This window comes from Gorilla gorilla, chromosome 9 (assembly GCF_029281585.2).
Source record: "Gorilla gorilla gorilla isolate KB3781 chromosome 9, NHGRI_mGorGor1-v2.1_pri, whole genome shotgun sequence".
In the NCBI taxonomy this organism is placed as follows: Eukaryota; Metazoa; Chordata; class Mammalia; order Primates; family Hominidae; genus Gorilla; species Gorilla gorilla.
The window spans coordinates 129,366,296-129,390,417 of NC_073233.2; the positions used below are offsets into that span (position 1 = coordinate 129,366,296).

Genomic DNA, 24,122 nt, shown 5'->3' on the forward strand with positions numbered 1-24,122 from the left:
GCCAGGAGGGAGAGGATTCTGAGAATAGAAAAATGAGAATCTCATTCATAATTTCATTAGTTCTAGCTTTTCAGATGGCCCATGTATGCAAATGTGTTTGAATGTGAGAAGCTGTATAAAGAAATCACCTTTTATTTCTTTGGAAATTTCTGTTATGTTCTGTTTAAATGGCTGAAACTCTAGGGGGGCCTGCTAAGATTATTAAAAAGAAATTGGTCATTAAATTTAAACTGTCTAGTAGATGAATTTAAAAAGCCAGCTGTCAGAAAACCCCCTCACTTAAAAATAAGGGTCATCATGGAGTTATCACAGAGGAATTATGAATAATATGGCTGCGGTCCCTCTACTTTCTGTCTTTTTGGTTTTTACCCCAATGAAGAGAAAAGGAAATTAGGGAACTGAGAGTGTGAAAGAATAAACATGGCTGATGTAATTACATAATCTGCGTCAAGAGACCTTCTTTTTCTGTCTCACAGGTGTGTCTCTCGTTACTAGCTGGGGAGGTAAGGAGGGCAAGTTGGGGAGGTGGTACAGTTGAGTGACCCTTTGATTTAAAAAATCTAAATTGCAATGTCTGTGTAGATTGTCTTCATCATCTAGTGGTCCACCATGAAGTGCAAAGAGTCCTGAGAGGATGACCCCTGACCCTTGACCCCTGTCCTCAATGCCCACCATGGCATCAAACCCACAGTGTTACTTTCCCCTACTAAATGTACACCAAAACACCATGGCTTTTTTTTTTTTTTTTTTCTGAGACGGAGTCTCGCTTTGTCACCCAGGCTGGAGTGCAGTGGCGCGATCTCAGCTCACTGCAACCTCTACCTCCCAGGGTCAAGCAATTCTCATGCCTCAGCCTATAGAGCAGCTGGGATTACAGGTGCTCGCCACCACGCCTGGCTAATTTTTGTATTTTTCATAAAGACTGGGTTTCACCATGTTGCCCAGGTTGGTCTCGAACTCCTGGCCTGAAGTGATCCACCCACCTTGGCCTCCCAAAGTGCTGGGATTACAGACGTGAGCCACCAGGCCCGGCATGAGCCACTGCGCCTGGCCATGGATGTTAAAACAGCCTTATATTGAAGAGTTTAGAAAAGTATTCTAGCCAGATGGAGTTGGGGGCTGTTTGGGATGGCTGTGCTTCAAGCCTTCCTTCTGGGAAATGTCCTTCCCCCACATCTGCTGATTACTGTGGGCACATGACTCCAGTTGACCGACCAGAATACCCCATCCTCCTGGATATAGAACACTGGGGCATGTGACCTCAGCAGAATCCTCTTCAGGGACTGATATGGACTGAATGATGTGGTGGGGAGAGAAGGTTCTCTCTTTTCTCTTTAAGGATAGTATAAGCCAGGGACAATTGGTGATCATCTTTGGGTCATATGGACAAAATCTGAGTGAAGCCAACGGAACCAGGTACCTATAGAACTAAGAGGTGACAAAAAAATAATAGTCCTTATAATTTGAAATCCTAGACTCAGCCAGGCCTGAAGTTAGATCACCTCTAGACCTCTTGGTTATATAAGTCAATACATTTCCTTTATCACTTCAGCTGGTTTTAGTCTCTACCCCTTACATCTAAAAGACTAGTGGCTAATATAGAGGGAAGCAGACACAGGTAGAGATAAAGGGTTGTGCCTCTTTTAGATAATTTTCTCCTTTGTACCTTTTACAAAGGGCTGGATCTTACTGCTTATGCTTTCAGAGGGCATCCCTCATGGACATTCCTTTCTTCCTATCTTCTCTCTCATTTTTATTCTCCTTTTAACCTCTTCTCCTTCTGCTTCCCCATCCAATCCCCCTTTCTCTTGGAATCTACCACCTTCCCTGGAGAAATAGTCAAATTTCAGTCTCCCTAAGTTTTTTTCTTGTATATGGTAAGTTTCACATTCTCAAGCTCCATGGGGTATCAGTGGCTTGACTCATGTACTCAGTACTGCTGCTCTGCAGCCAGGAGGGGAGAGTTCTGGTGTTAGGGTCCATTGGCTCCCCCAGGAAAGGAGGCAGTTTAAGCTTAAGTCCTGAGGATAAGGGAAGGAAGTAGAAGGAGAGCAGCATGTCACTCCGGGCCATGGGTGCCTTACTCTCTGTAACCAAACACAGGTCATGAATTCAAGGACTAATTGTCATAAAAACATTTATCTGGTCTAAATAAGAAATTCATATTCCTCTGTTATCATAAATTTGACACTTTGAGAGCAATAATCTTGACTCATTTCGTTAAGAAAGCATTTTTCCTTTCTGAGTTGTCTCTTCAGTGGATATTCATCTCTAAATTGCCAGATAATAAACAGCTCCGGACCTAGACACTTCTTCCTAACCACTTGTTTCCCTGGTTTATGTTGCTGGTTTAGGGTAAAGGTGAGAGGCTGGATTAGTAAGCAAAGTTTCAGTTGCTCTATCACTATATTAAAAATATATCTAAGATCTCATTTGGGAGTGTGAGGATTGAAACAGTCAAGAAAACTTGCTCGAGATAGCTTTTGACAGCAAGCTGACCAGTGCTTAAAAATCAGGGCTGGATGCGGTGGTTCACACCTGTAATCCCAACACTTTGGGAGGCTGAGGCAGGAGGATTGCTTGAGGCCAGGAGTTTGAGGCCAGCCTGGGCAACATAGTGAGACCCCATCTCTACAAAAAATTTAAAAATTCAGTGAATGTAGGGGCAGGTGCCTGTAGTTCCAGCTACTCTGGAGGCAGAGGCAGGAGGCTCACTTTAGCCCAGGAGTTGGAAGCTACAGTGAGCTATGATCATCACACTGTACTGCAGTCTGGGCAGCAAAGCAAGACCCCATCTCTTAAAGAAAAAATCAGAACTTAAAACAACCTTACATGTGCTTAGGAAGGTTTTTGACTCCAAGAAAAAATTCAGGAAGAATTTAGAAGGGTCTATTTCTATTTAAGAAATCCAAAGGTAGTTTGAAAAGTGACTGAGAATAATTAAAAGATAGGGGGAAAGGAATAAAATTATTTCTAGGTATTCACACTTAACTATTATCTGTATATTAGTTAACATTCATATAGCTGGTAACTATGTGCCAGGTACTGTTCTAAGTACTTTAAAAACATTAACCTATATAGGCCGGGTGCAGTGGCTCTCACCTGTGAGCCCAGCACTTTGGGAGGCCAAGGCGGGTGGATCACCTGAGGTCAGGAGTTTGAGACCAGCCTGGCCAACATGGTGAAACTCCATCTCTACTAAAAATACAAAAAATTAGCCGGCGTGGTGGTGAGAGTCTGTAATCCCAGCTACTCAGGAAGCTGAGGCAGGAGAATCGCTTGAAACCAGGAGGCAGAGGTTGCAGTGAGCTAAAATCGCATCATTGCACTCCAGCCTGGGCAACAAGAGCAAAACTCCATTTAAATATATATATATATATATTTATATATATATAATCCACATGACATATACCCATATAATCCACATGACAACTCTCTGAGATAATTTAAAGTATATCATTATTTTAACTTACTAATAGCAGTGGTATCAAGAGAATGGGAAGACAAGCCACATACTGGAAGCAAATTTTTATAAATGACATATCTGATAAAGAACTGCCATATAAAAATAAAAAGAACATTTAAAATGCAACAATAAGAAAATGAACAACCCAAATACAAAATGGACAAAAGATCTGAGCAGATGCCTCACCAAAGAAGATATACAGTGCACAAATAAGAATGTGAAAAGATGCTCAATATCATGTCATTACAGAATTGCAAATTAAAATTAATAGCAACAACAATAGCTAGTATTTTTCAAATGCCCACAGTACTCATACTTTATGAATCTCATTTAATCTTCACAACACCTGTTAAGAAGTGGGCACTCAATTATCATGATGATTTTATGGATGAGAAACCCAAGACTGGAGAGGTGAAGTAGCTTTCCAAAGGCCACGGTTAATGGATGTGAATCCCTATCTGTCTCATCTTAAAGCCTGTGCACTGAATTACTGTACTATAGCCTATTAATATTTAGTCACTTTTAATAATTTACTGTTTTTATACAGTTTTAGTTTTACGTTCTTACACAATTGAGTGAAAAAGTAAGCTTATCTAACACCTATACATATTTAACAAGGTTATTACCCAGGCACTACCGTTCATCTGCAGGGAGCTTGTTCAAATTGGCAGCATAGTACATAGGTCAAATTTAAGAGCTTTGGAAAGTTCTCTTTGTGGCCAGGTGTGGTGGCTCACATGTGTAATCCCAGTCCTTTGGGAGGCCGAGGCGAGCAGATCACTTGACCTCAGGAGTTTGAGACCAGCCTGGCCAACATGATAAAATCCCGTCTCTACTAAGAATACAGAAATCAGCCAGCATGGTGGTGTGTGCCTGTAGTCCCAGCTACTTGAGAAGCTGAGGTGGGAGAATTGCTTGAACCAAGGAGGTGGAAGTTGCAGTGAGCTAAGATTGCACCACTGCACTCCAGCCTGGACGACAGAGTGAGACTCCGACTCAAAAAAAAAAAAAAAATTAAAAAACAAAACAAACAAACAAAAAATATTTGCAATAATCTAAACTAATAAAGTTATAGGATAAAATCACAGTCTTGGGGGGCAGTTATTCTGATCTTCGTTTCCATACTGTCAGTTTGACAGATGTTGACTGAATAGCAGAAGTGTTCTGAGATGGCATATGCAATTGGATATTTTAACATGAATTTTAAAAAGCTATGATTTATTAAGTGTGCAAAACTTACATGAGATAATGCAGTATTCTGGGCTAAGAGTGGGGGAAACTCTTACCAACCCGAGCCTGAAGGGACCAGAGGAAGGGGCAGTTACTGACACCCAGAGAGGACAGCTGGATGGAAGAAAACGGCCCCACAGCGGCAGGCCTTCAGTAAAGGGACATAGCTAACCCATAACTACCTGGAAGGCAGGAAAGTAGGGGAATAACTACCCTGCCCTCCTTTCTTTGCCACACTATGATCTCCTCACAGTGCCTCCAATTGGCCAAAGCCAACTGGAAGCCAAGTGCCAGTCTCCTGAAGCACAGGGCAGGGCAAGAAAGGATGAAGACTGGCTTAAAGGAAAATGGACAATATCCAGGAAACTGATAATGGCCCAAATCAGGGCATGTGCTTTGGTAAAATGGAATTTCTGAGCGTGGCAAATTAAAATCCAGCTCCTGGATCTGGGGAATCCTCGCTAAGTGTGGTTACCTAAGTAGTTGGGCAGCCTGACTATTATAATCCTCTCTCAATCTCTCTCTCCATCAATTACATTTAAAGAGGCCTCTGACTCAAATGCACCAGCCCACAGCTTTGGTTCCCTTTGTGTTCTTCCTTACCCAGCTGGCACAACTGCTGAAGTGCGGAGTGCAGAAGAACCCTCCGAGCTGTTGTTGTAGCAAACGGCTTCCTCCTGTTGGAAATTTCACAAACCCATCTGCTCAATAGACATCCTTCCTGAGGTAGGCTTGGAAAGGTTACAAACATAAGCAAAGGACAGAAAACCGGGTTCCCATTTCTGGGCTTGTGCAAAGTACATGTGATTGTTGCATAGACAAAAAGAAGGGATGCTAGAGGGCAGAAAGCTGTTCACATGTTGGCCCAGTTCACAGTTTCCTGTCTTTACCTTTCCTTCAAAAGTTCTTGGGGCTGGTGTTAGGCACAAATGGCCCGTCCCTTTTTCCTGTACTTGTGGGTGATCTCATATGGCTCACCTTGACCATGACGCCCCACTGCAGTGCCTTGCTCAGCTCTGCTCTCTGATAACGCCCTGTGCACTGGCTCTTTCCCTTTGCTCTGTCCCTTTGCCTTTGCTCTGTCTACTTGTCCTGAGTCTCATTTCTCTTATCTGGTTGAAAGAAATGCAAAGAGATAAAAAGAAAAAACATGTCACTTTACTATTACATGTCAATTTTCAGTTTACTTGGTTGCTAACAGAGTGATGTAGTTCTCACTGTGTGTTCTGCAGAACCCTAGGGATTGGCAGAGTTAAGCAAGCAGGGCTTTGGAAACCCTGGGCCCCCTGCAGCCTCAGTACCATACATCTGCTTTTGTCTGTTTCATACATTGAGGTTCCATGTCAGGTTTTAATTGTAATAAATCTAGTTCTGCTGCTTGAAATTTTAAAATGGTTGTAAACCACTGGCTAGATCTCCAAGGGTACTTCTCTTTTGTCAGGGGATTAGGGATATCACGATCACACATCAACTGAGGAGCAATGAAGTGATTAAGGGCACGGGCTCTGGAGCTCAACTGCCTGTGTTCATATCTGAGCTCTGCCCTCTACCAGCTTTAGGACAAGAGCTTGAGGACCTCCCACACCCCAGCTCAGTGATTTGTGATGTCTTGGGCTACAACTCAGGATTGAGGAGAGGCTCTTGAGCAAGAGCCATATTCTGGTTTCTCACAACACTGCTTTTGAAATAAAGGTTGTCCAGTAAGCCAGTCACATGCACACAAGAAGAAGAGGAGAGGGAGGAGAAATGAGTTCCTCATAGGTGCTAAATATATTAGACATGGTTTTAGTTGATTTAGTCAAAATGACCACGGGGAGAAGACTGTTACACAACTTCAGCCTAACAGTGCTACGGTTTCCTGCTCCTGTTTCCCATGTCTATCAGATTTGTTCCTTGCATTTTCCTTGGCTAAACCACAGCTTCATTTTCCACTATGCTCTATGGTCTGCTGCGATTATGCCTTAATGAGGACAAACCCATTTCCTGATCTCTTTAATGAATATTTGCTTCTTGACCCCCCATGTCCCCTCATTAATCTCCCCTCATATGGCTCCAGACTGCACTGCTAGAGGAACCTGACAACTCTCAGACAAACAGAAGATGCACTAGAATATTTAAAGTTCTTACTGCAGTGGTTTCTGCAGCCTCCTGCTTTCACTGAAATTATAAGCATAAATGGAGCCTTATCTCACCTATGAATGATAAAACAAAAGTAGGGAGGGCTCAGATGAAACACGAAGAAGAATGTTCTTGCTGCAGATATTAGAGGCACTGAGACAGGTTACTGAGGAATGCTGCAGACCTCTCTTCCCAGTAATCCTAAAAATAATGGGAAAGGAGTTAGCCAGTTTGGGGTGGCTGAGGTACCTGGAACCAAGAAACAGGGCTAAATGATTTTGGCAATTCCTTTCTGGGACTTACGAGAGCCTAGTGAGCAAGAATATGGACTTTGCAGTCAAATAGACCTGGAAATGAGACCCAGTTCTAGTACTTACTAGCTGTGAAACCTTGGGCACACTACTTAGCCTCTGTACAGAGAGTCACAGTGAGGATTAAATAAGATGAATGGACAAAGTGTTTAGCATAGGATCTGACTCCATGAGAGTGATCAGCAAATATTAGCTTCAGCACTTAGCCTGGGGTTTTATTCACCCATTTTCTTTCAACCCACCATGTTCCATGTCATCTGCACAGACCCATTCTTATGCAACCACTGAGCTGAATTCTTTCTCATCTAGCTCCAAAATGGCAAGTCTCCAAGTCTGAACAAGTTTGGCAATTCAACTGGTTCTCTTATTAATCAGCTGGGATTGAAACTTCTGACTTAATTCCAAGTAATATAGTTTTCACAGAAATGACCCAGGTCATATTCTGTCATTCAGTCTACCTCATGTAGAACCTGATGAAGATGCTACTGCTGATGGCTTGGTTGTTTCTCTTCATTCTTCAAGCCCAGATTCCCCTGTTCAAAGAGCCAGACTCTTTGAGCTGGAAGGGACCTTGGCATCATTTAGCCTGGGATAATTGCTATACTACAGGTAATCTAGACTCAAAAATAGACTAAAACTGTGGGCTAGAGGCCTAATAGGGGAGTCTTACTGGTGCAGTTGACTTCTGTGTAGTTTCAAGGAAGGGCAGAAGTTGATGGGAAGTGGGAGTAGGGAGGATGTTTAACAAAGGAAATGTGCAAACACCACATGTTCTAAGATATAGGAACATAGAGTGGCTAAAGGTTCGCGTTTCAGGAGGCAAGTAGTTAGAGGTAATGGTAAATAGGGGAAGAATTTCAGAAAAGAAAAATAAACAGATTCAAGAAAGTTTTCGGTAACATAAGTTTCTATATCTACGTGGAGTTCTCCAAAATAGAAGGTGAATGCAGGTTTTGCCTTTTCTGAAATACATGATTACTTCAGCATTACATATCAAGTATCACACTGAAGTCTTAAAATCTGAGGGCTTTTTTTTATTACTTAATCAGAACTCCCAATTTGAACTGTCCACAATATCTCTGATAAGCATTAGTCTAGCTTAAGTACTTCCAGTGCCAAAGCATAATACTGGAAGAAGCAACTAATTTCATCCCTTTAATTTATTTTTATTCGAAGCATAATTACATATGGTAAAATGCACAGATCTTAAGTGTATAATTTGATTAAACTTAATTGTTTAATCAAAATGTGAAAATTGCCATCACCCAAAAAATTTTCCCATGCTCCTTTCCTGTGGCCCACTCTCCCTCTACATTTTCACAGGCAATGACTATTCTGATTTCTATTTCCATAGATGAGTTTTTCCTGTTGCTAGACTTCACATAAGTGGAGTCATTCATTGTGTGTACTCTTTTGTGTCTGGTGCTTCTCGTTTAACATAATATTGTTGAGATTCATCTACGTTGTTGTATGCGTTAATAGTTTGCTCCTTTTTATTGTGGGGCAATATCTCACAGTATGAAAAATCTCAATTTATCTCTTTAGTCTACTGATAGACATTGGCATTGTTTCCAAAGTCTGGCTTTTAGAAATAAAGCCATGGCCAGGTGTGGTGGCTCACGCCTGTAATCCCAGCACTTTGGGAGGCCGAGGCAGGCGGATCACAAGGTCAGGAGTTCGAGACCAGCCTGGCCAATATGGCGAAACCCCATCTCTACTAAAAATACAAAAATTAGCCAGGTGTGGTGGCGCGTGCCTGTAGTCCCAGCTACCCGGGAGGCTGAGGCACAAGAATTGCTTGAACCCGGGAGGCGGAGGTTGCAGTGAGCTGAGACGGCTCCACTGCACTCCAGCCTGGGCGGCAGAGCGAGACTCTGTTTCAACAACAACAACAACAAAAGAAATAAAGCTACAGTGAATATTCTTATCCAACTTTTTTTGTAGACATATAGTTTCATTTCTTTTGGAATTTTTAGATCACATGATAGGTGAATATTTATGAGAAAATGCCAGTTTTCCAAATGGCTCTACCATTTTATACTTTTGCTGGCCATGCATAAAACATCCTGCTGCTTCACAGCCTCTCTAACATTTGGTACTGTTAAAATTTTTAAATTTTAACCATTCTGGCGGGTGTGTAGTGGTATCCCATTGCATTTTCAATCTGCACTTCCCTGACGACCAACAACGCTGAGCATCTTTTTTATGTTCTTATTGGCCATGCATACATTCTCTTTTATGCGGTGTTTATCGAAGTCTTCTGCTTGTTTAAAAAAATTGATTGTCCTTTTATTATTGATTTGTAAGAGTCCTTTGTACATTCTGTTTATGAGTCCTTTGGCACCATGGAGAAAATTTCCACTTTGGAGCCAGACACCCAAGGGATTTGAATCTTGGCTCTGTCTGTATATCTTCTATGAGTAACTCAATGTCTCTGATCTTCAGCAGCTTTGTCGGTAAAATAAAAATAATTCTCACCATACAGGATTGCTTTGAGAATCTGAGAGAGCACAAATACAGCACTGAGTTCAGATCCAATCCCGGCACATAACAGGCACTTACAATAACATTTAAAGACGGTGATTATTAATGTAAATGTTTAAAGATAATGGCTGAGTTGGCCCTCTGCTAAATCTCCTCTATTCTAAGTTAAATATCTCATTTCTTCAACTTTTGCATAAAATATGATTTCCAGACATTGCTGCCACAAGTTATATTTGAATTTTTTAAAAATCAGTAAGACGAGGGCTTTGGCCAATCAGAATGGACACAGGCCATTGGGCTGGATGAGAGTCTAGGAGGCCCCTAGTGGACCAGACATTCATTAATCTTCTAGTTACTGGATTCTGGGGGAAGTTCACAGTGTTCTGGGTGGGGAGGCATGGTGCCTGGGACAATGGGATTTGGTAGTGCTCAGGAGCTTGCTGGGGCTCAGGAAATGATACCCCAGGGTGGGCATGGTGGCTCATGCCTGTAATCTCAGCACTTTGGGAGGCCAAGGCAGGTAGATCAGTTGAGGTCAGGAGTTCGAGACCAGCCTGGCCAACATGGTGAAACCCTGTCTCTACTAAAAGTATAAGAATTAGCTGGGCCTGATGCTACATGGCCTGTAATTCCAGCTACACGGGAGGCTGAGGCAAGAGAATTGCTTGAACCCCGGAGGCGGAGGTTACAGTGAGCCGAGAGCATGCCACTGCCCTCCAGCCTGGGCAATGGAGTGAGACCCTGTCTCTAAATAAATAAATAAACAAACAAATAAAAAACTCCAGAGGGCCAGAGGATGGCATGCTGAGACTTTGAACTAAAGAAGATGGGAAAGCCCCACCAGCAGCCTCAGAAACAAGTTCTCTCTGACTTTCTCTTGCCCTCCTGTCTCTTGTCCCTCTTTGAGTCCCTCTATGAGTCCTCCTGACTCATAGAAACCAGAATTCCTCTTTCCCAAGGTGGGTCACAGAAACTAGAATTTCTTTCTCCCAAAGCAGGCCATGAGCCTGGAAAGATCACGTTCTCCCTTAATACTTCTTTCTTGAAGACCTTCATTCAAGAGCGGTCCCTTTCCATACTCAGGAGGAAGGAGGTCAAGAAGAATCTGAACAGACAAGACTTGCTGGGGTTCCCTTCTCAGTCTATTACCACTAGATTATACCCTTTTGTCCAGTCGCATTTCTACGTAGCTGTCCATTCTTCATCAAACTTAACCATGAAAGTAGACAGTCTTCCCTGGGTCTTTGGGTCTTGATTTCTGAAGGCTCTTGTGTCACATAAAATTATGATTAAATACGGTTATGCTTTTCTCTTGCTAACTTGTCTTTTGTTATAGGAGTGTTGGCTGTGGCCCTTATGATGGGTGAGGAAAGGGATCACTCCTTTTCTGCCCCTACTGGCTGCAGAAGTAACTATTTACCAGTGGAGATATAAGTATTTCAGTGTTTTAGAAGCGAGCCCCAGGAACAGAGCTTGCCTACTAATTTTTAGGCCCATTATCTCCATTACTACTTTCTGATTTTGGAAATAACTATTGGTTGTTCTTGGTATTGTTTTCCACTTCTTCTAAAGGGAAAAGAACCCTTGATTTGTAAGTGGGTACACGAATGCTTAGAATAAGGCCTCTATTGGCCAGGTGCTGTGGCTCACGCCTGTAATCCCAGCAGTTTGGGAGGCCGAGGCGGGCAGATCATGAGGTCAGGAGATTGAAACCATCCTGGCTAACACAGTGAAATCCCATCTGTACTAAAAATACAAAAAAAAAAAAAAAAATTAGCTGGGCGTGGTGGTGGGCGCCTGCAGTCCCAGCTACTCGGGAGGCTGAGGCAGGAGAATGGTGAGAACCTGGGATGCGGAGCTTGCAGTGAGCCAAGATTCCACCACTGCACTCCAGCCTGGGTGACAGAGCAAGACTCTGTCTCAAAAAATAAAAATAAAAAAAAAGAATAAGGCCTCTATTTCCCAGCATCCCTTGCAGGTAGGTGTGACTATGAGACTAAGTTCTGGCAAATGGGATGTGAGCAGAAGTGATGTGTATGCACTGGCTTGTGCCCTTTCTCCTTCCCACTGGGTGGCTTGAGGATGTTCTGGTGAGCCATTGTGGATCATACAGACAAAGGAGGCACCCTGGGATGGCACAGCAATGAGACAGAAGGAGCCTGAACTCCCGACAGCTGCATGGAGCTACAGCAGAGACACCAGCTAATGTGTGGGAGAAACACACTTTTGTCTTGTGTAAGCCACCATCATTTTGGGTCTCTGTGGCATGCAGCTAAAGTTTTATCCCAACTAATCCACTGATCCTAAAAACCCGTGTGCCACTACCCCTACTCTTACCCTAGTTTTCCAACAGGATCACTTAGTAATATATTGCAATTGACCTAGATAAGTTTATTCATGCCCAATCATTAGTTATTTTTGATAGACAGAGTAGCTGCCAAGTTGGAGCATGTAAGCTTTAGTTAATCCTCCACAACCTCACTGCCAGATTTTAATGATAGCAAACCTTGCACCAGATTCTGCTATACAGGCAGATGTTTATTAAGTAAATATTTATTAGCAACAAGGCATAGGAAGTCTCTCAGCTCTTTGAGGTGCTTTCATTGCACCTTACTTGAATGTGCTTTACTAGATGCAGATGCGACATTCCAGAGTCGGCATTCAGTTAAACTTATGGTTGGTAACGAGCAACTAGAATCCTTAAACCCAAGGACACAGGAAGAGCTAGGGATTAAGACTCAATTTGGGCTGGGTGCAGTGGCTCACATTTGTAATCCCAGCACTTTGGAAAGCCGAGGTGGGTGGACTGTTTGAGGTCAGGAGTTCGGGCCCAGCCTGGGCAACATGGTGAAACCCCGTCTCCACTAAAAATACAAAAATTAACTGGGCGTGGTGGCACGCACCTGTGGTCCCAGCTACTCAGGAGGCTGAGGCAGGAGAATCGCTTGAACCTGGGAGGCGGAGGTTGCAGTGAGCTGAGATGGTGCCACTGTACTCCAGCCTGGGTGACAGAGTGAGGCTCTGTCTCTCTCTTATTTATTTATTTATTTATTTATTTATTTATTTATTTATTTATTTTGAGATGAAGTCTTGCTCTGTCGCCCAGGCTGGAGTGCAGTAGCGTGATCTCGGCTCACTGCAAGCTCCGCCTCCCAGGTTCACGCCATTCTCCTGCCTCAGCCTCCCGAGTAGCTGGGACTACAGGCACCCACCACCACGCCCGGCTAATTTTTTGTATTTTTAGTAGAGATGGGGTTTCACCGTGTTAGCCAGGATGGTCTTGATCTCCTGACCTCGTGATCCGTCCATCTCGGCCTCCCAAAGTGCTGGGATTACAGGCGTGAGTCACCGCGCCCAGCCGAGGCTCTGTCTCAAAAAAAAAAAAAAAAAAAAAAAAGACTCAATTGGCATCTCTGAGGCTAGAGGACATGAAGACATGGGATGGAAAAGAGTGTCTATAAAACATTTTTGACAAGCCATATGTCTTGAATACTTCTGACTTTACTAATGACAGCTCGTTTCTAATACTTATTAATCTAACTAACAAGCTACTAATGAAAATTCATTCTCAACATTCGTTATGCTAATTAGTAAAAAATCACTTGTATTGATTGAGATTTAGAGCTACCCTGGAGCTAGCGTTGGACTTTCTAGTGCTAGCTGACCACCCTTGAGGCACGAATTCCTGATTAGGACAAATGACTGCCCCAGGTTGCTGGCCAAACAAACACAGTAAAATCTGGCTGTCTACAGTGGCATATCTAAAATAAATTCTCACAATGCCATGTCAAACAGACAAGAACCTAAGGCATGAATATTCCCACTGAAGGAAAAGCCATGGTTTTATACCACTCTCCTGTTCCATTGATGTTGGAAGCTTTTCCTTATTCATAGTTGCTATATTGTCTGTAGTAGATTTTAAATACTTCAATATAAACAGAGTCATGTATATGTGTATAAATTAACTTTAATCCATGCTAGGGGTGTACAGTTCACATTTGAAGGGACTTCATCAGAAATCCATGCTCTAAATGTGATCGGCACTTGAAGCATCCTGGTCAGGAACTCAAGCTTTTCAGGGAGCTGCGCTGAGAACATCATGTACATTTGAATCAGAAGGTGTATAAATTAGCATAAGGAATATTAGTTATTATTTTTCATTAGTGAAATTAGCGCTGCTCAAGAAACATAGCTGGAGTGGGCTTGCGTGGACAAGATGTAAGAATCCAGCAGACCCAGCAGGCTGATTCCTCCTCCAGAGCTGTTGAATTCATCTGGTCTTTTGTCTCTCCCCTTAAAGGGAAACTTCCCTGATTTGACCAGGAGTTTGGTGGATCCTGGCCTCAGAACGTTGCTCCATCTGTTTGGGGTCTAGGTTCTCCTGTAAGGGTTTTAGGGGTGCCCTGAGCCTTCTGGTACAGGATGTGTGATGGCCTCTAGCCTGCTTGCTAAGAAATGTGTGTGTGTGCATGCGTGTGTGTGTGTGTCTGTGTGTCAGAGAGAGAAACCTGGTTTAATTTATAAAAACTAATCTCAGTTTTTATAGCAACATATCACCTGGTAGTGAGGTTGAAGGGACATGTACAAACCTGAATAAAAACCCAACAATTGCTGAATGGCCAAATTGACTTACCAACAATACCTAACCTGAGCTTTGCTCAATAACAATAGGCATCATTAGCTAAACAAGTTTTATGTGCCAGGCGTTCACTTTCTAAACCACTGACATGTAAAATCTCAATTAATCCTTTAAACCTGCAGATGTAGGTAATTCATATTTACCTACGGATGAAGAAACTTAGGCTCTGAGAAAGTGCCTGAGCAGATCCAGCAGGTCTCTGGCAGAGCCGGATATAAACCCAGGTGAGTGGGCTTCTGACGTCACGCCTCCAGTACTTTACACTGCACATGGATGCAGGTTAAGCCCATTTCAATCTCTGGTTCCATTTTAGGTGATTAAATGATCTGGGCAAGATTAAATTATGAGGTGGAAGAGGGGCGGAAGGGTGGACAGGATCTGACTTCAGTGGGCAGGATAAAGAAATGAGGACACGGTGGGTGTCCCCCTGCTGGGAGGCATCCAAGACAGATGGGGGAGCAGGAACCACACTCCATGGTTGGCAGACTGTAAGTATTCCATGGCGTCATTATCACAGAATAGCAGCCTTTTAGAATTAAGAATAGTCTTAATTTGCGCTGTGTTGGGTTTTTCATTTACATAATGTTAGATTTCAAAGAAAATTCATACACAAAACTCACTGCTAATTTAGCACTGAAGCTTCTGTTGAAATAACCATTGAAAAGGAACGAATTTTTCACTCACCTCTTTGCTTAGGTGGTTGGGCAGTTTGAAAATTTGCCTCCGAGCAGGTCTGTTGGTATGATCCAAACTCTAATTGCAGTTTCAATAATTTATTTGGTGTGGAGGATTTAATGTAATTTAAGGGCTCTGAGAAAACGTATTATTTTATGTGGAGCCTCATTAAAAGCACTTGCAGTTTTGAGTCTGGTGGGAATGATGATTTTAACAGGTGTTAATTCAGCTGATGACACCACGTAAAATTTCCAGGGTGATGGATTTAGAGAAGGCGCACAGTGAGAGGTATGATCTGTCACACCCTCTGGGAGATTATGTGCATGATACACAGGTCCTCCCACTTCTCCTGAGCTGTAGCAGGAGATGCGCAAAAGTGGCATTTGGAACACGTGTTGTGGCCCTGGTGAAACAGGTGCTGGAAGAAGCGCTTCTCAGAACCCCTGGCTGCACGGCCTACACGGATCCCTGCACCACAGTGCTGAAACGGACGAGCTGGGCGCTCCACCCCAGCTTCTGCTGTCCCCACAGCTCTCCTTTGGTGTCTCTCTCCATTGGCCTTCCCAGCCTCCCATAGCAGGCACCACCCCGCCTACTTGTTCCCACACCCTACCTTGCCGCCACTCTACCCTGAAACCTTTCCTCCTTCTCCTCAGACACTGAAAATAACTTCCTGCTTCCTCCTGGAACCAGAGCACTTTAGCCTTCTCCGCTTGTCCCGTTCCAACTTCCACACACACACCTGAAACCACAGCTCATAACGTCTTATTCTCCAGAGAGTTTGCCTATCACCCTCCCCAAAGCCAGTACTCATCGTTTTCCCCCCAAGACAGAATTCTTTTTGTATTTACATATTTCTGCTAGTTTCATGTTTATCTTTCTTCTCTTTCTCAAGTTCCTTGCAGTTAGTGGCTGTGTCCTTTATAGGCATTTGAACCTATTATTGGGCAGATGATGACTAGGACATGCATAAAAATATGCTGCAGGGAAAGGACCCCCTTCTTGCTCAGGCTGGCTGCCCTGGTGCTGACAGGCCCTCAGAGGCCTCTCTGCCATTCTTTGCAGTGAAAACTAGAATGAAAAATTCAGTCTCCCCAGAGCATTGGTTCAAAATTGTTCCTCCTTCCAGAACCACCTGCCGAAGGGTGTGAGGAGCGGGGGTGGGGGTAATTCTCTCTCACCACTCCCTTCACTTTTATTTCAATTCTGTAGGATCTACTCTGTCTCTGTTAAGTACAAGACAGGCAAATAGACTCCAAGACATCATTACAATTTAGAAAAGGAGATAAGTACCAAAATGGTTGCTCTAATGGAAGGCAGAACATGATCAACATCTCAAAAAGGCCTAAAGCAAGTTTCAGGGTCTCTAGGGGTAGTTGGGGGAAATCCAGGAAGAGGTCAAGAAGTGGCCTTTTAGTTAATGAATAAACAAGGCCAGAGGGGAGAGCATTTCAATCTGTTCTGACTGGAAAAGGGGTCTGGGGGATCCTAGGTTTCTGTTAGACTGTATCCAGGAGAAGGCCAGGCATGGTGGCTCATGCCTGTAATCCCAGCACTTTGGGAGGCTGAGGTGGGCAGATCACCTGAGGACGGGAGTTCGAGACCAGCCTGGGCAACATGGTGAAACCCCGTCTCTACTAAAAATACAAAAATTAGCCAGGTGTGATGGCACATGCCTATAATCCCAGCTACTCGGGAGGCTGAGGCAGGAGAATCGTTTGAACTCAGGGGGTGGAGGTTGCAGTGAGCTGAGATTGCACTACTGCACTCCAGCCTGGGTGACAGAAACTCTGTCTTAAGAGAAGAAAAAAAAAAAAAAGGAAAGTATCCAGGAGACGTGGGCCAAAAAGCTAGTCTGACTGTCTGCTTTCCCTGTCTTGCTGGCCCTAAGAGAGTGCAGAGGCATCTGCTGAAACAAAGCATCACATTTCAACTGTGCTGTGTCCAAGCTGATTGGTCACATCCCCAGGCTCGTCTGTGCCTAACGCATGCATCCCCAGTGAATGTACAGCAACGGCCTCAAGGGAAGAAGATACAAGCCTTGATATATAATTACACGGGGATATTCAAATAATCTTCAGCTTAAGTTCCTCTCATTCACTTCAAACCCAGGAGGGGGAGTCCTACTCCTCTATATTCCCAGGGAAAGAGGTAATTTCCTAGGGACCCTCAGCAACCCATTGTCTTATGTCAGGAGGTTTGTCCTTGGGTCTACATAATTATAAGAAACTTCTAGGTTCCCGCTTCACACACTTTGTGAGAAAGGTCTAAATGCTTTCTTGATCTAGAAGTTCAGGAAGCTGAGTTATGCAGGGATGAAGGCCAGACAAGGGTAAACAGTGGAACCAAAACTTGAGGGCTTTTTTTTTTTTTTTTTTTTGAGACAGGGTCTCTCTCTGTCACCCAGGCTGGAGTGCAGTAGTGCGATCTCAGCTCACTGCAGCCCTGACCTCCTGGGCTCAAGCAATCCTCCCCACTCAGCCTCCTAAGTAGCTGGGACTACTGGCATGTGCTACCATGCCTGGCTCATTTTTGTATTTTTTGTAGAGGTGGGGTTTCGACACATTGCCCAGGCTGGTCTTGAACTCCTGGGTTCAAACGATCCTCCCGCCTTGGCCTCTGTAAGTGCTGGGATTAAGGGCATAAGTCACTGTGCCTGTCCGAGGGACCTTCTAAAACTCGTGCTCTCTCACAGGTTTTGAAACACGTTGGAAACCAAATCCCTCGCTAAATTCATCTCCTAGAAAAGTATAGAAAACAGGACTGGACGTGTGAGCTTTGTAACTGTAACATTACTGCTAACTTGTCCCAATCAGGGCGTGAGGGTCAAGCAGATACAGCATCTCACCTAGGCTAGGTACCTAGGAAGGGAGACAGCGCTGGTTAAGGCAGGGCTGAGCTGTGAAGTAGGTGAGGCCTACAGCCACTCCCTTTCCTTCTTTCTGCCCTAGTTCCCGCTGTTCCACTATACCCAGGACTTGAAATACCAGCTCTTCTCTTCCTAAGGGAGGTATCAGATGTGGCAGAAAAAGGGAGCCTGGGTTCAAATTTATCCCTTACTAACAGTAAGTTAGCAAGCCTGTTTAACTTTAGGCAAAGCAAATAGTCTTCCTTTCTGAATTTCAATGCTTAAGGTCTGTAAAATGGGGGTGACAATAATTCTCACTTTGGCCCACTTCAAAGGGTTGCTGTGCGATGGAATGAGATAGATAATGCTGTTATAATGTCATGCAAATGTAAATCTCACTGCTATGCAAAATAACTTACTGCTATTTCCAGAAACTCCTCTTTGGATTTAATTTAATCAAGAGTGAGAATATAAGTTACTTATTCTATGCTCTGGGTGCATTTGTATTTTAAACCTCATCAATTATCTTGGACGCTTTCCTAACTGAAGTAGATTTTGGCAACAGCAGGAGAAGGAGTTATTTCTTTGGGGGCAGGCGGGTATTTCTATTTTGCCTGAGCTGGTGAGGTTAATGGTAGTTATTTGGCCAAAGTAACATGGAAGAGGGAACAATGTTTACTATCCTAAGGGCAGGGAAGTCCCTTTTCTGCTTTAATGACTCTGGTGTGGTTGCGTGACTCAGAGAGGCCTGCTTTGGGGGAGAAAACGAGGTGGGAAGCAGATGGTGGTAAGAAGAGATCTGAGATTCAACTACATTGGCCCCCTAACCAACCATTGCCACCAGGACAAAGGTGGTGTCACTTCTCACCTTCATTTAAATGCATGCATCCTATAAATATCATTGAATGCCACCATGTGCCAAGAGTATGCTGGGCACTGGGCATCTAGACTTGAATGAGATAGACTGGTTTTGTCATTCTGCTGCTTGTAGATTAAGAGGAAGATGGAGATTAAGCAAGTGACCAGAGAGGAAGTATCAAAGGCTACAGGGGACTAGAGCCTTAGAGTGAGGGCTGTAACCTAGCCTAGGTGCCTAAGGAGGCTGCTCTGAAACCTGAAGGATGAATAGAAGTTGGCCAGCCAGGAGGTGAGCATGTGAGAAGGCCACAGGAAGAGAAAGAACAGAAAGAAGTCAAATTAGGCTTTGGGGAGTTTTTTCCTCTTCATGGCTGTCCTTGCTGCTATTTTAAACATGACTCCACCTGGATAAAAATGTAGGACACTGTGACCTCTGTGTGTTTGTCCTCTACCTCCATCTCCAGTGGCCTAAGATGGGCAGTAGGACAGAGGAGGGCAGTTTAAAGTCTGACAACAGGCTTAAGACTGCTTTATACACAGCTGTGAGTCTATCATTACATTTCCGTGCATGTTGATTTTCATCATGATGCTGGGCAGCATCCGAGCAGGGCCATACAAGATGGGACAGAGGGGGATATGGTACTGTCTTCCATCCTGCACCCCAACTTTGATGTTACTTCAGAGGGACAGAGGAAGTGGTAGCTTGTTTACAACCCAGAGCTGGTTTTGAAGCTGAGAGGAACACCTCACTCATATTGCACGACTCAGCTCTAACTCCTGTCCTGGGTGACCTTGCCTGTGGCTGCTCCTATCTCACGACCCAGTGGGGGTCCTGAAGGTCTGGGAGTGGTCAGGGCTGAAAGGTGTCTTTTCATTTAACTTATGAAGAAATCATAAGAGGCAAGATGATCAAGACAAAAAAATTACATAATAATTTGGTTGCAAAGCCAGGACTAGAATCTATGTCGCTAATGCCACCTGCATGCACTATTTCTCTCTGGAGGCCTTCACACAAATTTGCACAGCTATTTCATATACTTACCTCATCTGATACTCTCAGCAGTCCTGTGAGATTGGTAGGGATTAAGATCTCTATTTTACAGATGAGAAAACTGAAGCTCTGAGGAGGTTTGGCCAAGTCCCCATAGCTAGAAAGTCAACCTTCTGACTCAAAATTCAGCGTGTCTTCCACTGTGTTCTGTAGTTGTGCAGCAGGCACAGTCTTGGGGGGTTGCTGATTATCTACCTGAGAATGGTTTGGAATGTAGATAATGATTAGATAGGAGGGCTTGCAAGGAGTAAATTAACCATGTTTGACTATTCTTACCAATTCTCCAACATTCAAGTTGCAAATCAACATCAAAATGAGCAAGTAGCTGGCCCTGCCCTACTAGTCCTTCTGTGCAAGGGGCCATCTGAACCTTAAGCCAGCAGTTTGTGTGGGCAAACAGATCCCCATCTTCAAATCCACACTTAGGAGACTCCTGTCTCTGTTTTCTGCTGGGACTCTGACACTTGCTCTTGCAGAGAAGGTTCTCATTAAATATATGTTGGAAAAACCCCAATAATTGAATCATCTACAGGATGTTCTCACTTTAGCCATATTCCCTTCATTTTCCTTTGAGGGCTAAATGGGAGTAGAGATATCTTTGCTGCTGGTCCTGAGAGACCATGGGGTTGTCCATTCCTGGTAAGGTGATGCTGACCAGACAGAGCTGATCTAGATGAGGGGTGGGAGGTGACAGCGGTTCAGTGGCTTTCTTGGAGGATGCATGATTGTTTGAATTATTATTTTTAATTGACGTATATAAGTATATAATAAATATATATGTTATATATATGAGTTAGAGCTGAATTGCACAATATGAGCAAGGCGTTCCTCTCAGCTTCAAAACCAGCTCTGCGTTGTAAACAAGCTACCACTTCCTCCATCCCTCTGAAATAACATCAAAGTTGGGGTGCAGGATGAAGGCACCCCAATAATACCACACTGGGCACAGTGTGATATTTTGATACCTGTATACAATGTATAATGAACAAAGCAGGGTAGTTAACATAGAGAATGCATGATTTGCTTGGTGGAGAGAACTGGATGGTTCTGTAATTACGTTGAGATGGACAGAAAGACATCATCTGACTTGGGGAGAAAATCGGGTGTGGGAGGAGGTGGGAGAGTGCAGAACCTGAGGCAGAGGTCCCCAGCAAGTCTGGCATGGGGTAGGGTAGGGTGGTTGAATACTGCCTTCAGGGAGATGAGGCAAGCCGGCCTGACTCTGGCAGGTTGTCAGTGGTAGTCCTGGGTAGAGGAGGGGGCTTTGCTAAGCTACCTGAAAAGTACTAGAGTGGGCCGGCGTAGGAATCGGGCTACCGTGGCTTGTCGGAGATGACGAACGTTTTTAGAAAACTGAACTGACCATCCCTTCCTTCCCCTGAACAGCAGCTTGTATGCAACTATAGAGGTAGTCTCCCTTTCAGCCCTGCTTGCTGTGTCTTTATTCTTATCAAAAACCAGGATCTGAGTCCAGAGGGCAGTGAAACATAAAATGAAATAGGAAAGGTTGCAGTAGTACATAGACCTTGGCTGCTCCCACTAACCTGCAAAAAAAATATTTTCCTTGGGCGTACCTTAGCAGTTCCATGGCAGAAGTTTTATCTCCTGTGGTTCAGAGTTTGGCTCGTCAAGCTGAACGTAGGGTTAAAGTGTGTCCTCCCTCCTCTGTGGGTGTTTGCCTAGCTCCTGGCTGTGGGTTGAAGGGACTGGTAAATATGTCTATTTTACTGCTGAGGCAGGGTGGCTCAGTGCTTGGTCACCTTGGAGGGATCATAAGCAAGCCGCCGCTGGGGCCCTGTGCCACGCACAGGTATTCATGCGTGCGTGCAAGCACACCCTGTATAGCTGTGTAATAATTGTCCAGGTGTGGTGCATTCTTTGTCAGATGTACCCTTGTTTTTACTGCCTCTGTGCAGGAAGTTTATTTGCTGTGCTTCAGGCGGGGGCACGTAGCTTGATCAAGGGTAGTTTTTGCTGTGGCCCCTGCAAATACGTTGTGGTGCCCAGAGTAGATGAAAAACTGTGAGTTTCCCAATAGAGCGGGTTCACCTGGACTCTTGTTGGTTGCGTTCTAGGAGCTAATTCTGTGGCTCTGGACTCTTCCCTGGAGGTGGGGAGGAGGCCGGGGCCGGGGGGAGGTGGTCTCGTGGCGGGACTGCGGGCTGCGCACTCAGGAAAGTGGCCACGGTTTAGGACGACCTCGACACGACCCTGTATAGGAGGCAACTAACTCCAGAGAAAACGAGCGAGCCCCACGCAACTCTTCATTCCTGCAGGGAGAACAAGGAGGTGTGCCTGCCAGGGAAGGGACGCACCCCCGCCGGCGCTCGCTGCCTTAACTTCCCCATCCCCGCGCCAGGGAGGGGCCGGAGTCGCCGCCGAGGCCGCCGAGCGCAGAAAGTGCGCGAAGGGGACGCGCTGCGAGCCTCACACGTGACGGCGCCGCGCCGAACCGAGCGGGACCTCGCGGCAGCGGCGGCGGGCGCAGCGGGGCGGCCCGGAGCGGCGCGGGCGGCCTGGAGCCCCGGGAGCGGCGCGCGCGGTCCCGGCCCAGCGGCTCTCCTGGCCTCGCGCTGCACATTCTCTCCTGGCGGCGGCGCCACCTGCAGTAGCGTTCGCCCGAACATGGCGACACGGAGCAGCAGGAGGGAGTCGCGACTCCCGTTCCTATTCACCCTGGTCGCACTGCTGCCGCCCGGAGCTCTCTGCGAAGTCTGGACGCAGAGGCTGCACGGCGGCAGCGCGCCCTTGCCCCAGGACCGGGGCTTCCTCGTGGTGCAGGGCGACCCACGCGAGCTGCGGCTGTGGGCGCGCGGGGATGCCAGGGGGGCGAGCCGCGCGGACGAGAAGCCGCTCCGGAGGAAACGGAGCGCTGCCCTGCAGCCCGAGCCCATCAAGGTGTACGGACAGGTGAGCAGTTTTGCAACCCGCCTCCCTCCAGTTTTTTCCTCTCCCTGCACTTCCTCACCCCCGCATCCATCCGTTGCAGTCGCCTCCTAGGTGCAGGCACCACTGGGGACTTCCCGGCTTGCATTTGTTTTTTTCCTTCACGAGTACAACCGTCAGCACTTGAATCGCATTGATCTTTCCTTCTTCCTGTCGATTTAGTAAACGTATTCCAGGTAACTCGCCGGGTGCAGTGCGTATTACCCCAGGGTGTGTGCAGAGAGATGTAGTTTCCGGCAGGTATAGGAGGGGTGCAGCTTCATTTTACATCTGGATAAAAAACGGGCTTTCTTTAGTGTATCATCAGTTGGCAGTGGAGGCGAGCACCCTGCAGTTGCGGTACACTTACACAGAACAGCACGAGGTGGGGGTTTCCACACTTAGCATTATTAGCACAATAAAAGTGGGCAAACCTGAAAGCTTGTCGACTATCTCTGTACAGTCAGACAAGAGGTGTGTGTATGTGTGTGCGTGTGTAAAGGCTGAATTTTTAATTTTTAATTTTTGGCGAGGGTGTGAGATGCTCTCCATTCCTTCTTCCCCACCCTTCAAGATGCTGACTCTCCCACCCCCGTCAAGATAACTTTATTTTGGAGAGGAATACCCCTCATGGCACTTGGAGATTTGAAAGGACTGCAGGAAATTTGGTGGGCATTATTATTCTATAAGTGATTTATTTCTACCCAGGCAATAGGTTTATTAGATCATAAGTAACGTGAATTTCACTTTTATGGTCAGACTTACTGCGAGGAATTGCAGATGGAGTTTGTAGGTTAGGATCAGCACTGGCAAAATTAATTTGACCGTGTTATTGCCTCATGAGACTCCCAGTCCTGCAGTTAAGATTGACATCAGCAAAAGTATAAGGTCGGTGGGGGAGAAAAAGTAGGACCAGAGGAGGGGGTAAATACACTTGTTTTCTAGAGTCAAATTGTTCCTTTTGAAGTAGAAATTATTAATAAAAGATTACCCTGAGTTCTGCCTTTTCTCACTAATTTCACTTTAGCCATTTCTTCAGGAAATACAGAGTTAAATGTTCAACCCTTGGATCCAGGACGAACCTTATAAACATATCACTCTATTGTGTCATTTTGTTGGTGAAGAAACTGAAGCGTGGAATGGTGAAGTGACTAGTCCAAGGTCATACCGGGAAGGTGGCCTGCTCTCTAGTTTTTGTCTGCATTGTCTCAGTGACCTTTGCTTGATTGCAGTCACCCTGTCTTTATGCAGTGCTGCTGAAATACCTCCTTTCTAAAATAAAATAGATCTGGTATAAAGGGGGAAAGGATGGTGGTGACTGGGTGGGAGCGTTGGATTTCCCTCCACTATTGGTCCCTGGGCAAGAATGTGTGCCCCAGGGCATGTAACTAATGGTGGCCACAGGCTGCAGGAACCTGCATGCTCAGTTCCTCTTGGGCCCAGATCCTTGTCCCCCTGTCCCCACCCCATATGACAAATGTGTATGAACAAAAAGAAGTCATCAAGGTCCTTGCTCT

General features: G+C 45.0%; 1 protein-coding gene and 1 long non-coding RNA gene across 7 annotated transcripts in view; one reads left to right on the forward strand and one right to left on the reverse strand.

Annotated features, from left to right (window-relative positions):
• Positions 1-3,521: 3,521 nt before the first annotated feature.
• Positions 3,522-22,956, reverse strand: LOC129525433 (uncharacterized). The gene is made up of 3 exons (XR_010129211.1): positions 22,649-22,956; positions 19,672-19,875; positions 3,522-7,015 (listed from the first exon to the last, which is right to left on the reverse strand). It is a non-coding gene; the product is annotated as an uncharacterized lncRNA (long non-coding RNA).
• The window catches only part of SORL1 (sortilin related receptor 1), a 181,978-nt gene continuing 179,904 nt past the window's right edge, over positions 22,049-24,122 (forward strand). The window contains exon 1 of one of the 6 annotated variants that reach the window (XR_008669734.2): positions 22,049-22,590. Coding sequence is in view for 4 of the 6 variants with exons in the window: in XM_055355797.2 (XP_055211772.2) it covers positions 22,306-22,590 (285 nt within the window). In the remaining 2 variants the exon portion in view is untranslated. Of the gene's footprint in view, positions 22,591-22,783; positions 22,803-24,122 lie in introns of those variants that run through there. The other 5 variants (XM_055355797.2, XM_055355795.2, XM_055355796.2 and 2 more) reach the window with 5 other exon arrangements.